Source organism: Paramisgurnus dabryanus, chromosome 17, assembly GCF_030506205.2.
Source record: "Paramisgurnus dabryanus chromosome 17, PD_genome_1.1, whole genome shotgun sequence".
Classification (NCBI taxonomy): Eukaryota; Metazoa; Chordata; class Actinopteri; order Cypriniformes; family Cobitidae; genus Paramisgurnus; species Paramisgurnus dabryanus.
The window spans coordinates 13,336,864-13,350,977 of record NC_133353.1 but is presented as its reverse complement, the minus strand read 5'-3'; the positions used below and the strand labels follow the sequence as shown (position 1 = coordinate 13,350,977).

The 14,114-nt window shown below is 38.8% G+C and overlaps 2 protein-coding genes across 2 annotated transcripts; one reads left to right on the top strand and one right to left on the bottom strand.

Annotated features, from left to right (window-relative positions):
* Positions 1 to 931: 931 nt before the first annotated feature.
* LOC135737363 (C-signal) lies at positions 932 to 2,728 on the bottom strand. Its single transcript, XM_065255155.2, has 3 exons — positions 2,349 to 2,728; positions 1,960 to 2,137; positions 932 to 1,662 (listed from the first exon to the last, which is right to left on the bottom strand). Exons 1-3 carry the CDS (start codon positions 2,670 to 2,672, stop codon positions 1,376 to 1,378), a joined length of 789 nt encoding a protein of 262 aa, XP_065111227.1. The 5' UTR covers positions 2,673 to 2,728; the 3' UTR covers positions 932 to 1,375.
* A 1,364-nt stretch (positions 2,729 to 4,092) lies between these two features.
* htr7a (5-hydroxytryptamine (serotonin) receptor 7a) lies at positions 4,093 to 7,338 on the top strand. The gene is made up of 2 exons (XM_065255156.2): positions 4,093 to 4,733; positions 5,551 to 7,338. Exons 1-2 carry the CDS (start codon positions 4,126 to 4,128, stop codon positions 6,362 to 6,364), a joined length of 1,422 nt encoding a protein of 473 aa, XP_065111228.1. The 5' UTR covers positions 4,093 to 4,125; the 3' UTR covers positions 6,365 to 7,338.
* The last annotated feature ends 6,776 nt before the right edge of the window (positions 7,339 to 14,114 follow it).

Sequence of the window (14,114 nt, the reverse complement as noted above, 5' to 3'; positions counted from 1 at the left end):
AGTTGGGACCGCTGCATCTCTCAATTGTAAACGATTAGCAAATCCGGCGTCGAACTGAGCCTTGTTTGTGAAGCAGTCGTCTCCAAAATGCAGTGAACAAACATAAACCCAATCGCAATTCCGTTGCTGTCCGGGAAAAACGAACTGCATCCACTGCTGTTTTAAGACAGGGTCACTTGGAAAGCTGAACAAGGTTTTCTTCTCCTTACATCCAAAAATGCACTTCTTTTGTCGAACCATCTTGATTAAACAAAGTTGTCGCGTGCTGTGCACTGATACCTGTGACCTCTCGACGGAGCAATGCTAATGCGCGTTCTCGCTCTCACTCTGATTGACGTGTGGGTGCTCTGTTCTGGGAGGAAGGGCCATATAAGGAAAATGGGGTCAATCAGTCGCAACGGATACCCCAGGTCGAAAAAAATTGTACGAAACTTGTATGAAAATGGAGGTGTGAGTTTGACCCAGAAATACTCCGTCACAAGCTCAAATGTTTTTTTGACACTTTGCTTATGTTAAGCAAGGGGATTACAACTCCTAAACTGTGTTAATAGGTCAGAATGCATGAAATAGCATTAAACCTCCCCTTTAATAAGATGTATAAAATTTGCCCTAAAAAATAACCAAGTCATTTCATTACTTGTGATAACATTTGTGGCCTCTTGTGATTTCTTCCATTCTAATTTAATCCACAATATCCACATTCATACTCTATCTTTCTATTTGCTTGACTAACAATTAATGTAGAAATGGCGTTACATTGAAAATTATGTACATTTCATTTTTAATAAAAAAACCCCGCAAAATTCACATAAAGGTAAGTAGTTTGCATCCTGGATTTGCTAATTATTAATATATATATTATCACATTCAATTCAATATATATGACATTCAATTTTTAAAATGTAGGCGCTTGGAATATATATATATATATATATATATATAATCCAACCGCCTACATTTTAAAAATTGGTCCGGCCCCTCTGCCAAATGGCCAATCCGTTGCCCATGATTACAACATAAACATGAAACTGTTTATTAAGCAGACTTTGATCAACTTTGATTTGAGACTTTGTTTTTCCGGTACAGAAGATGCTGTACCTTTCTAGTGGTACAAAATAAACAAGACATCAAGTCTTTCTGGAATGCATGTGTATGTCTCTAAAAATTCTGAGGTCCTTTGCCATATATTAAGTGAACTAATAAACCAGAAGTACTTTTTGTGTTTCTTGTTGGAATAGTTTATATGCAAGCCTTATTCTGTAATAGATGCAGCGAGTGATAATCCATTAACAATTCATTATTGCATAATTTCTTTAATTTTAATTTAATTTTAAACCTTAAACCGTAAAAGACAGTCTGTCTTTGCTCAAATTGTCTACCAGGGAATTTCCGTGCTGTCCCATGCATACGCTTTCCCTGTTTTGGTAATATTTAAGCTGTCTATGACATTCATAAGACACTGTACAGAGTACTCTGTGCTGAACAGCTTGTCCTTGGGAACATTTCGGTGATAAGGCCGAGACAAATCTGTATTCACAGTTCCAGGATGCAGGGACACGCACACAATTTTTGATTGTCCACGACCCAGCTCGATGGACAGGTTTCTGGTGGCCATGTTTAAAGCAGCTTTAGACATCCTATAGCTGTACCATCCTCCAAGAGCTGGAAACAACAAAACAAAAAAAAAGTAAAATATAACTTTATCTGAGCTCTTGCAAACCATGCGTAATTTCTGTAATTTGAATATTATTTGGGCACAAAAAGAGCAAATAAGTATAACAACAAGCATGCCAAAACAGGGGGAATAAAAAGAGACTAACAAAGTACTTATAAAGTGGGTAGATTACAAGATCTATTCCTATCAATTTAGCATCTCCTGTACAGTATGTGTCACACAGGCATCATTACAAATGAAGCCCCTTGGGCTTTGCAGCTGTCCTTTTGCACATGGATACACACCATTGTCTCCGATTGATCCCACTCTAGCACTCATGTTAACAATGATTCCGGTGTGTTGTTTTGCTTTCTCTTCTGGTTGTTGGCCAAATGCCCCTGTACCGATCTGCAGCAGGGGGGCAAAATACTTGACCATCACCAGTGGACCCACAGTATTAATGGTCAATGTGGAGATGATTCCCTGTTTTATGACACAACAATTAAACAAGAAGTCAAAAGAGAAATGCAATTTTTACCATGCCAAAAAAGGCAAGGTAGGAAAGTACTTAGTGTTTTTTTTACAACGCTTTAGCTATAAAAACTGGTATTTGGGTAATAAACAAAAACATGCATAAGACATTTTATTGCATATGGCTATTTTATATCACATTCTTCCTTGTTGTTATGTTCACCTGAGCGGACACGTCTCGTAAACTTGTTTCTCCTTTACCGGACGGATGAAGCACAGCAGAACAGTTAATAATCAAATCCAATTTCCCAAATTCAGATGTGACTCTTTTAGATGCGCTTTTGATGTCTTCCTCCCTGTTTACGTCCAGTTTCAGTACAGTCATTCTACCCGGGTACTGTGCGGATAATGCAGCCAGATTCTGTGCGCTGTCCGGGTTTCTGCATGTTGCTATTACGGCGGCTGGAGCTTTATTTAAAAGTAGATATCTGCAAAACTCAAGCCCAAGTCCTCTGCTAGCACCCTGCACTAGGGCCACAGCAGCCATAAGTCTTCACGAAAACAGCAACACGCGCACGTGAGTTTGGATTCACTGCCCTCTATGGGAGAAAGAAGGACATTTACACAACCAGCTCGTTTTGTAACTTGCTATGCTTGAGTAATCTCATGAATATTTAGATAACTTGTTTTTTTTTACAAGGTTAAAGTGCATTTGATTTTGACAGAGACAGTGTATCTTAAGAAATTGTAAGCACTATTGTTTCATTTATTATTATTATTTGCTAAATGAAATGACCTTGTGACCCTGATAAATAAATTCATCTTCAGGATATATTTTCTATGTACGACCAACAGGGAACTAAATAAAAATAGACAAAAATATACCAACAACTCTGCTGAAAAGGATTATAAATTTGTAAATGGTTTTCATTACAAATACCATTATGAAGCATACATGTTTTGTTTCTTTAATGATGTCCTATTGGTTCCTATCTGCCAGATAGCATCCCACCAATAGAATAGAACCCAGCACATTACCAGCCGAGACCCACAGAGACCATAATGGCTACTATTAAAACAAATACAAATAAATCCATTATCGTTTCTGTGATGGTTTCTTTTCAGCAGAAAATTGCCATATATTTTATTAGTAATAGCAGAAGCAGTAGAAACGGGCATTCAGTGACCCTAAAAATGGTTTTTGACTGTACAAGGGATGCAAAAACACTAAAATCAATCTTTACTTTAACAGATGCCAGACTAAATAAAAAGTTACTTTTTTTTAGTTAATTGTGTGGCTTAAAAATTAAAACAAGTGTCTTGCGTTGTGATAGCGCCGTGTGGATAAAGTTAATTTGCTGTTTTTGTGTATTTTACCACTAGGAGGCGGTATTGCAGGATGTTTCTATGAACTTGATGCACCTTACAAAGAGAAATGCATGTGGGATTTATATTTGTCTACGTCTTATGATTAAATGTGATTTTATTCTCAATCGATCTGACAAAAAATAAAATATTGTCTGTTTATGCTTTATTGCATTGATCATTTATTTTAATTGTACAGTAGTCTATAATGGCAAGCTGTTTTTTAATCGTGCTTTGGAAATAAATTGAGATATAGTTTTTTTTTGTCATGTTAAACCTCAGAGTGGTTATTAACAAAACCACTGAAATATAAACGGGTATGCTACCAGTTAATGAATCTGAACTGACATTGAAAAGCCATCTCGTAGAAAAAGAGGACAGACAATGTATTTTATTTTTCAAATTATTGTTTGTTATTGTATGGTAGCCAATAGGCCTACAAATAAATGACATCACTTTGCTGAACGACTTGTGTAAATGACGAGTGAACGATCTCCTCTAAAAATAGTAAAATTAGCCGCGCGTCAGAGCTAGAGCGCTAAAATCGTATGCGCGCATTACGTATTGCGCGCGCAGCGGTACAATCGGGCCATCCGCGCGCACTCTGAAAAGTTCATGCATAAAAGGCACACGGCATGGTGGTGGGCGAAACCAACGGTACCAGTGTCTCGCAAAACTACAGAGAAACCATGAAATCCCTGATGGCAGAGGAGCGCGCAAGAGAGACGGTGGCAAGTTTGGAAACCTCAAACAGCATGATGATCTCCGAAGCCCTTGTCCCTCGGCTTTTCAGAGTCGCGCACGAGTCTGGAGAGATGGCAACAGCTGCCGGTTTCAGTCCTGTAGGAATGAAGCCTTCCAGCCTCCCGGTACTCCTGGAGATGATGGAGATGCCAAACGGCACGCGTTGCGCGGAGCAGATCCTAAGCTATGGGGAGATGGAGAAAGTGCTGATCGGGGGTGTGCTGACCATGCTCACTCTCTTCACCATCTGCGGAAACCTTCTGGTGGTCATCTCCGTATGCTTTGTGAAAAAACTCCGGCAACCCTCCAACTATCTGATCGTGTCCCTTGCGCTCGCCGACCTCTCCGTTGCGCTCGCGGTGATGCCTTTTGTCAGCATCACCGACCTGATAGGTGGCAGGTGGATTTTTGGCAAGTTCTTCTGCAATGTGTTTATAGCCATGGACGTGATGTGTTGTACCGCGTCCATCATGACCCTATGCGTTATTAGTATTGACCGGTGAGTGTTGTTTTTTTTTACAGTAGCTTGATTATTGTTTATAATTACCACTTTGTTTATTTCAGCTCTTGAATTGTATTCTCTGAAATTAACTTAAGCTATATTAATCTATTTAATGACGACAAATGCATTTGAAGTGCATTTTGTGGTATTATATGGATAGTCTGAGATGACCAGCAGATTAACCCTTAAACACTTAAAGTGGATAGGGTGAATTATGGTAAACTGAGACACTTTTTTTACATTGAGCTGTGTCTGTCCAGAGTATTTGGGTCACATTATTTAGTTCACACTTTCTGTCATGATTTTGTCAGCATGTACTACCACATGGACACACATTATGCAGTAGTAAAATATAGTAAAACCAAGGTTCATTTGTAGTCACTATGGTTCTACTGCAAATTAAACCAAAAAACTTTGGTTACTGTAGTTAACATTGTCATTTTTGTGTATCCCCTGAATCACCAGGAGTAAATTTGACCCAGGAGTAAAACTAAATGCCCTAAAATTGTTGAATAGATAACTTATCTGTGTATCTGTGTTATTTACACATATATATTTTAGCTTTTAGATTTTTTTTCTTGGAGTATGTGTATGTTTGACACCTTTTAGGGTTTTGTGCTGCAACATTCTGTCTGGTCAAATTTAAAATAAAACTAAAATACATTAAACTAAACAAAACAAAACCAGGTTGAGGGTCAAAAATGACATTTTAAAATGATTCAGACTAAAATTCATTATCATTTCAAGTTTAACACATCTAAACAACATAGCTAGAAACAAAGCATATTTAATTTGTGGTTTCATTCTATGACAGGTACCTGGGCATCACCAGACCCTTAACATACCCAGTAAGGCAGAATGGGTGGTGTATGGCCAAAATGGTGCTCTCTGTGTGGTTACTTTCTGCGTCAATCACTCTACCGCCGCTCTTTGGCTGGGCACAAAATGTGAATGATGACCGGGTGTGTCTGATCAGCCAGGACTTCGGCTACACCATTTACTCTACAGCCGTTGCTTTCTACATCCCTATGACCGTCATGCTGGTCATGTATTACCGCATCTACCGTGCCGCCAAGCTCAGTGCCGCCAAACACACCATCACTGGCTTTCCTCGTGCTGAAGAGGAGGAGGAAGAGGAAAGGGGTGATGGGACGGAGGAGCCTGTGGGTGTGAATTGCGTAACAGTGGCGATCAAGCTTCAGAGGGAAGTGGAAGAGTGTACACGGCTGTCACAATTTCTGCGAGGTGTGGGCAAGAGGAGCTCAGATCGGAGGAGCATCTCCATATTCAAACGGGAACAGAAGGCAGCGGCGACGCTTGGAGTGGTGGTGGGAGCGTTTACTGTCTGTTGGCTTCCGTTTTTCCTCCTTTCTACGGCTCGGCCCTTCATATGTGGGACCCAATGTAGTTGTGTACCCTTGTGGGTGGAGAGAACTCTGCTGTGGTTGGGTTATGCCAACTCACTCATTAACCCCTTCATCTATGCTTTCTTCAACCGGGACCTGCGCACCACCTACCGAAGCCTGCTTAGCTGCCGTTACCGCAACATAAACCGCAGGCTGTCAGCCGCAGGCATGCACGAGGCCTTGCGGCTGGTGGAAAGACCAGAAGTGGTTGTCTCTGGGTGACCCATAACGTGCACATAACAAACAAAGAGTTTGACGGTTGGCATTTGCTCAAGGAGGTGGAATAGGACTCGTGATTCTTAATGATCATGCTGTTATTTGACTGCAAGGTGTCACATTGTACTGCAAGTACCTACAGACCGAAAGCGTGCAGAATGAAAGACAGTGGTCATGCATTTCCATTCAAAATCATCATTGTGGACACAGCATTTGTTGTTGGCTGCCAAAGGATGGAATGGACAAATCTGTTTAGAACGATTAAAGCAAAGACGAACAACTGAAATGTTGAGAAAAAAACTATTTCAGCTTAGTTTGTACTTTAAAAGTATTTGTTAAGTGGTAACGCAATTGTTTGTCACCTGTTAACTCAGTAAGTTTAATTCATTTGTCACTGTGTCCTGAGACTCTTTACAAATAACACCTTAAGACAATACACTTTTGCTTTCCGCAGTGTGCACATGCTCACCCCCACCAAAAACCTGTGACTGCTGATAGTTTTATGCTTTCATGCACTGTGCATTGAAGCATAGATCTAATGTCAGCTAAGCTTCAGTCTGCTTCTGTGGTAAAGCCTGAGAAGACAGGTGCTAATCTGATCCCTGATCAGTAATGAAAGGTATACCAGTGAAACTCTGGTCTTTAATCTGTAGGCATTTATTGTTTGATTCTGCATGAATCCTATGAAAAAGCTTGCATGTCAGTACAGTTATTGTTTCGAACACTAGTCACACAATAAGCAAAATGTTGTGATTAGAAGTAAAGATTTTGTTTAGATTTCCTTTAATAAACTGTGTCCCTTATATTTTTAACTGTGTTTAAAATGTTGGCAAATATGTAAAAAAAAGAAAGTGTGCACGATGCTAGCTTATGTCTAGTTGTGTAAATATTTCAAGCACATGCACTGTAATGTACAGTACCCTACACACCATCATTTATGTATTTTCGTTGCTATACCTCTTAAATGTTATTTCTTGTATATACAGTACTTTCCATTATAATTTGAAATAAAGAAAATGTGATTAAAAAAGTATTGAAATATGTTTTTGAAATACTTTCAAATGAACATGGTCTATTCCAGCCTGATCTCATGAGAGTTTGTACATATAAATCATATTTAGTTGGCTGAAAACATATGATTAAAAAAAAAAAAATTGAATAAACCCACTGGGATATGCACAGTGGCAAGTGAATATATCCAACCAGAGTTCAGGTCAGAAAAGGATGCAGGGATAAAAGTAGAAAGAAATGAAGGAAAATTTAAGTTAATAAAGAGAAAAGTGTCCCTATTCACTTAGAATCACAAAAGCAGCCGTTATGGCTTGAATCTAATTAGTTGCTCAGTCCACGAGTCCCTGCAGGGAATGCTATTTTAAGGGTCCGGCATCTACCTGTGACCGCTACCTGCCGCAGGTGACAAATTCAATCTTTATGAGACTGCATCGCTGCCATTGATGGTAATGATGAGGTCCTAATTTAACAGTGGTGTTTTTCACATCACGAGCTACATGAATCTATCGTGTTCTATGAGCACCTGCCAACACAGAAATCATTTTTGCCCACTGTGCTAAAGAAGTAAAATAATATAACAAAGGTCAACGAAACAGCGGTAGATGGACTAGAGTGTAAAATTACAGATCAGAATAATTTCCTTACATTTCACCCCACTGAGACAATTCTTTGAAATATAAGAACCAGACAGGAGAACATTGAGTGGGTTATAATCACCTGCGTCTGGAAAGGTGAAGAGAACAAAATACAAAAAAGTCTGTTGAAACAAAAAAAGCGTCTAACTTCTCTTTATTTCCACCATGTTTATTTCCATCTAATACATTTTCACGAAACTGATATTTATACTCACCCTCTATTTATCATCAACACTAATTAGACACTAACCTAAAGGATTATTAGGAACACCTGTTCAATTTCTCATGAATGCAATTATCTAATCAACCAATCACATGGCAGTTGCTTCAATGCATTTAGGGGTGTGGTCCTGGTCAAGACAATCTCCTGAACTCCAAACTGAATGTCAGAATGGGAAAGAAAGGTGATTTAAGCAATTTTGAGCGTAGCATGGTTGTTGGTGCCAGACGGGCCGGTCCGAGTATTTCACAATCTGCTCAGTTTCTGGGATTTTCACACACAACCATTTCTAGGGTTTACAAAGAATGGTGTGAAAAGGGAAAAACATCCAGTATGCAACAGCCCTGTGGGCGAAAATGCCTTGTTGATGCTAAAGGTCAGAAGAGAATGGCCCGACTGATTCAAGCTGATAGAAGTGCAGCTTTGACTGAAATAACCACTCGTTACAACCGGGTACCACTCGTCTCCACTACAAATAGGAAAAAGAGGTTACAATTTGCACAAGCTCACAAAAAAAATGTTGCCTGGTCTGATGAGTCTCGATTTCTGTTGAGACATTCAGATGGTGGAGTCAGAATTAGGCATAAACAGAATGAGAACATGGATCCAACATGCCTTGTTACCACTTTGCAGGCTGGTGTTGTAATGGTGTGGGAGATGTTTCTTGGCACACTTTAGGCCTCTTAGTGCCAATTGGGCATTGTTTAAATGCCACGGTCTACCTGAGCATTGTTTCTGACCATTTCCATCCCTTTATGACCAACACTTCTAAAATGATTATCCTACTTAGTACTTTTGTCTTGTTTTTAAAGGGCACCAATTATTCGTTTCACGATTTTACATTTCTTTTGGTGTGTGTGTGTGTTAGTACATGTTAATAAAGGTACAAATCCCAAAGTAAACGATGACGTGAGTAAATCGATCAACTTGGTCATCTGCATTTTCTTTATCAGATTCGACTCGTATTGACAAGGTAGTAAAGTCGATATTAACTCCTGTCCGCATTGCATTGTGAGCTAATCTTTAAAACATGGTAAGGAGCATCACATTTTTGCTGACGTCAGAGCACAAATTCACTTAAATGTTATATATATATATTTTTGACAAAAAACTTGACTTATTTTTCTAGGTCATTTTGCTCATCAAGAAAATGCAACTTGATTAAGAATGTTTATATATTTGTACTAAAACAAGACAAAAATACTAAGTAAGAAAGTCATTTTTTTCAGGTCTAAAGAATAGTCAGCAGTTCCTTGACCAACTGTGCTAAGAACATAAGTCTGGTTGCCATTTACATATGAAGTGGTTCAGAAGTGCATTAGTCACAGAAGCTGCTCAGACTACCTGCTGAGAGAAAGCGAAAGATGCGAGAGAAGAATAACATGCAAGAGGCGTCATCTGTGAGCATTCTGTGTACTTCAAACTGATTAACTTATACTTGTACGTGCCTGCTTTGAAAAACTAATAAATATTCAAGCTGCCTTATTTCACTACAACAGTTAATCACAGGCTCAATCACCGGTAAAATCTGCATAATAAAACATTAATTTAACAATCATTGAAATTCACAAAACAAATCAACAATATCTCCTGAGAAGTGCTCTGACTGGATTGTTTTCCAAAAATGACTTTAGCTATGAATCCAAAATGTGACATTTATTACTCATTGGACCCTATGTGAAGATGTCATTCACAGAATATGTACCCACTGATCCACTCAGATCTTTCTCATTTTGTCCGTCTGTCACTCTTTATTTTTTCAGCAGGGTGGACAGCTGCTCAGTGTCTAACCAAAGGGTTTGCTCACTACTGATAATGTGATAACATTGACTTAACTTAGAACTCTCTTCCATACCTTACATTATTACTAGGCTCTCTAGTACGGTTTAATCTAAGCTGCTGTACTTTTTTGTGTTTTCTCCTGCTTTATTAATGTAAGATGCTTTAAAACAATCGTGGAAAGCGCTATATAAACAAAATTGAATTGAATAACCTATGGATTTGTTAATTGTTGGTGTGGGTAATTATTTTAATGGTTAATGTAATTATGGCTGTACTGTATAGTAGGTAATGTTCTTGTGGGATTGCAAGTACATCTTGATTATTTCAGGTCAGGCGATTCTTTTGAATAAGCATTGAAAGGTAGGACAAAATGGAGAAAGATTATAAGGGGTCTTTCGAGGTCTCACTAGTATTTATATTTAATGGAAGTGTTTTCCATTAAATTGCTGCACAGAATACTTGAAGCAAAGCTACATGTAGTGACTTTGCTTAACAATGCCTGGGTTCTTCATCTTATGTTAATAAAGACATACTAAAATGCATGTTATTTTGTAATTTATGATTTAATTTAAAAGGGGTCATGATATGTGTTTTTATTATTTTGTTATGTTGCCTGAGGTGAACGGCATTTTTTATTGTGTGGAAAAGGACCTAAAATGACTAATATGCACATTTGCAATATGCAAATATTTGCAATTTTAAGTGACTGTTTATTTGAATGTTTTAGGGATATAAGGTATTTTTTAAAGGTTTGAACAAACCCAATCAATGGGTCAAACAAACCTATAAAAAGTTTGTCCTAATCATATCATTGAAACAACCCCATATTTTACCCAAATCATGGTTTGAAACAATTATTTTCTTTTCGAGCCTTTTAAAGCAACTAAAGTGCGCTAACCCACCTGTGCAGCTACATATGTTCTGCACTTAGAGGGCAGGACAGTGTTTACATCAAATGCAACCCACATACGGCATTTCAATGTCTGGGAGCGCTGGGAATATTAAAGCCTCTCTGGTCAGTTTCCCCTCTGTGAGACTGATTAAAAATGGCTGTGCTCTCAATAGCCATCATAAAATCTAACAGCATGGACACAGTTAGGGCACGCATTCACACAAAACACATACACATTACAAATATGACTATATTAGGGTGTTTTCACATATACACTGTTTAGGTCGGCCCAAATGACGTGTCGCTCCGAGTACGGTGCGTTTGGGTCAGTGTGAACACAACAGCCGCACTTGGGTGCGCTCTAAACAGGTGGTCTCGGAGCGGCTGTTGCCGAACTCTGGGGCGACCCACCTGTGGTGTGAACACTGCTGGACCTCGGGCCGAACCAAATACAGGAAGTTCTCCACATGTTTGAGCCACTGGGCTTCCGTTGTGACGTGAGCCGGGTGTTATATTGTGGGTCAACAACAAACAAGCCAATCCTGGTCCGTTGCATAGAGATTTGCTGTCTCCTTTACGTTTGAGCTGATGATTTTATAAATGCATAGCTGTCCTACACACACAAATAGTGACATTACGGGCTTTTTAGCAAACAGCTCCTTTCAAAAGGCTTTTAGAAAGGCTTTAATAGAACAGCTATGCAATTTCACGTTAAAGCAAAGAAACTTCGCAAAGACGTGCATCGTTTATCTCCACATCTTGATAGCTGCGCTCTCCCTGTCAGGCTGGTTGTCGTGGAAACATGGGGGTGGTCATGAGACGGTAAGAGCTGTCAGAGACCAATGACAGGGCTGACCGTTGTCACATGGTGTACGGTGCGGCATTTCGAGTAAAGTAAAAAATGTATATATGTGAACACAGGCCGCACTAACTGAAAAATGATACAATGTATTTTGGTGCGCTCCGAGGCCGCCCCACCGTTCGCACCAACATATGTGAAAACAACCTTAAATGCATGCAATCACTTCGACCTCGGGCACACAGTAACATCATCACTTCTGACTATTCCCCTTCTCCCTCAAACTTCAGTCAATATTATCTTTTATGTGCCCGAGTGCTGCAAACTAAGTGCTCTTATGCCATAGAACAGGGGTTCCCAAACTTTTTTTCCTGCGTACCCCCTTCTATGTCCCAACCGGGTTGGCGCACCCCCAATCCCCATTTTAAAAAAAATCCAAAAAGCTTTGTTTTCTCACCATCTCGTCCAACATTGTGAAAAATATTTACGCCTATTGCACCATCTGAAACTACGCTCAGCGTAGATGATGCGCGCCCCCGTGTATGCGTTTAACCACTGTGATATTTAGACGCCATTCGAGTTTACTATGGTAAAAAACGTACACTTACTGCCGTCAGCTAATAGATGACATATGAGAGGTTTCCTCATGTTTACCAGTGCGTCACGTGCAGACCCATCAAACACATTAACGAAAGCCTTTACTGTTCGCACAAAAGGTGTATAATAGTTTGCAGATTCATTATAACAGCTCAAGTTTCAAACAAAATTAAATGAAAGCTTTTAATAAGTTCTCTACAGTAAGTATTTATGTATTTTATTATATAATTCATTGGCGGTCTCTTTACCATGCATGAAAACACATTGCTCGCGTATCCTGTGCCCATGTCTCGTCACATTTCATTAGTTCTATTTTTGCCAGAAAAAAGTCTCTCTCTCTTGGTCCCTCTCCTCCTTCGTGACTAACAACTTTATCATAAGACGTCCCACATGACAGTTTCCCTGATTTCAGTCAGTTAAGCATATTTATAATATATATGGAATGAGTGAAACGAGTTGGCACGCATATAGCGGCTGCAGTGCATAACAGAAGAGCAGTGCGTAGAAAAAGACAGCAGCTGTCTTCTACGTTTCTATCAAAAACTAATAAATTATAGTTTTTTATTTAAAATAAAAGCGATTACAAAGGAAATGTTTACTGTTCATTTTTTATTTATTTATTGTATGGAAAAATCCCACTTAAAGAAACAGACCGCCATTACATTTTTCCTCTCGCGCACCCCCTGGTGGCAGCTCGCGTACCCCTGGGGGTGCGCGTACCACACTTTGGGAATCCCTGCCATAGAACATAGTTTTCATTTTTCAAACACTTAAAAAATCGCCACGTTTTATTTTGTGCCACCATATTTACTCGTGTAACTACTTTGTGGCTTTTAAATTCATCCCTGTTTGGATCCTAAGGAATGAATGGGGCTAGGCTAAATGCTAACGCATTCACAACGCGCTGTAGAAAGATTAAGTGCACACATTGAAAAAAATAGGTATGTATTAATTCATCTAAGTTGAGGAAAGAACATAATAAAATATAAAAAATGGTGGTGTTTTCCTTTAAATTTAGTCAATACAATATTTATTGTACACCAAGTGAATGTCATGCACCCAGTAGATTAGCATTTTGAAGTATCATTCACATTCATAAGGCAAATAGTGAGGTTACCTGTGCTTAGGCAATGTGTTCCTTTAAATCCCTAATCCTAAATATTAGCAGCATTAACAGTGATGCTTAAAAAGTTGGTTCATTACTAACTTCATTAGCACTTAAAATGTCATTAATGGGCCTCACTGTGTATAGAGGAGCAGAAACAGATTTGTTCAACCTCTATGGTTTTCCAGGATTAAGGCAAAGGAAAGAAAAGGAGGGGGTGAGAGGAAATATGACAGAACATCAAGGCTATAGAAGAAGTGTATTAATATCTGATACCTGATGCTGATATCAGATGATAATGGGGTTATTTTTAACACAGTCAGACTCCCCAGAAAGATCATAGATCATTTCTGGAAGGCCACTTGAGATTGCAGACCAGTATTATGAAATAAGCCATATATTTGGATCGAATAAGTGACACAAACTTTAGATGCATTTGAATAATATGATGTATTGATTCCAGAATATATATATTTTCTAATAAAGCCAGGTTATTGTTGATATTCTTTGGTATTTGCAGTGGGTTAAGATGCCATTGTTTGCATATTGCTACACTGTCAGAAAAAATGGTAAAAAAATGGTCCCAAGCTGTGGCAGTGCCCTTTAAACTCATTCCCTGCCAGCATTTTTTTTGTGATTTTCACAAAAGTTTCACAAAAAAGTTTTATTTTTTCTTCTAAGAATATATAAACATACAAAAATATCAAATGAAAGA

Bases quoted from the DNA above. Each gene is read 5' to 3' on its own strand.
- LOC135737363 (XM_065255155.2), bottom strand. From the start codon at position 2,672: ATGGCTGCTGTGGCCCTAGTGCAGGGTGCTAGCAGAGGACTTGGGCTT. The intron at 2,138-2,348 runs GTGAACATAACA...GTCATAAAACAG, and splicing joins TACGAGACGTGTCCGCTCAG to GGAATCATCTCCACATTGAC. The intron at 1,663-1,959 runs GTGTGTATCCAT...TGTTGTTTCCAG, and splicing joins GGGATCAATCGGAGACAATG to CTCTTGGAGGATGGTACAGC.
- htr7a (XM_065255156.2), top strand. From the start codon at position 4,126: ATGGTGGTGGGCGAAACCAACGGTACCAGTGTCTCGCAAAACTACAGA. The intron at 4,734-5,550 runs GTGAGTGTTGTT...ATTCTATGACAG, and splicing joins TGCGTTATTAGTATTGACCG to GTACCTGGGCATCACCAGAC.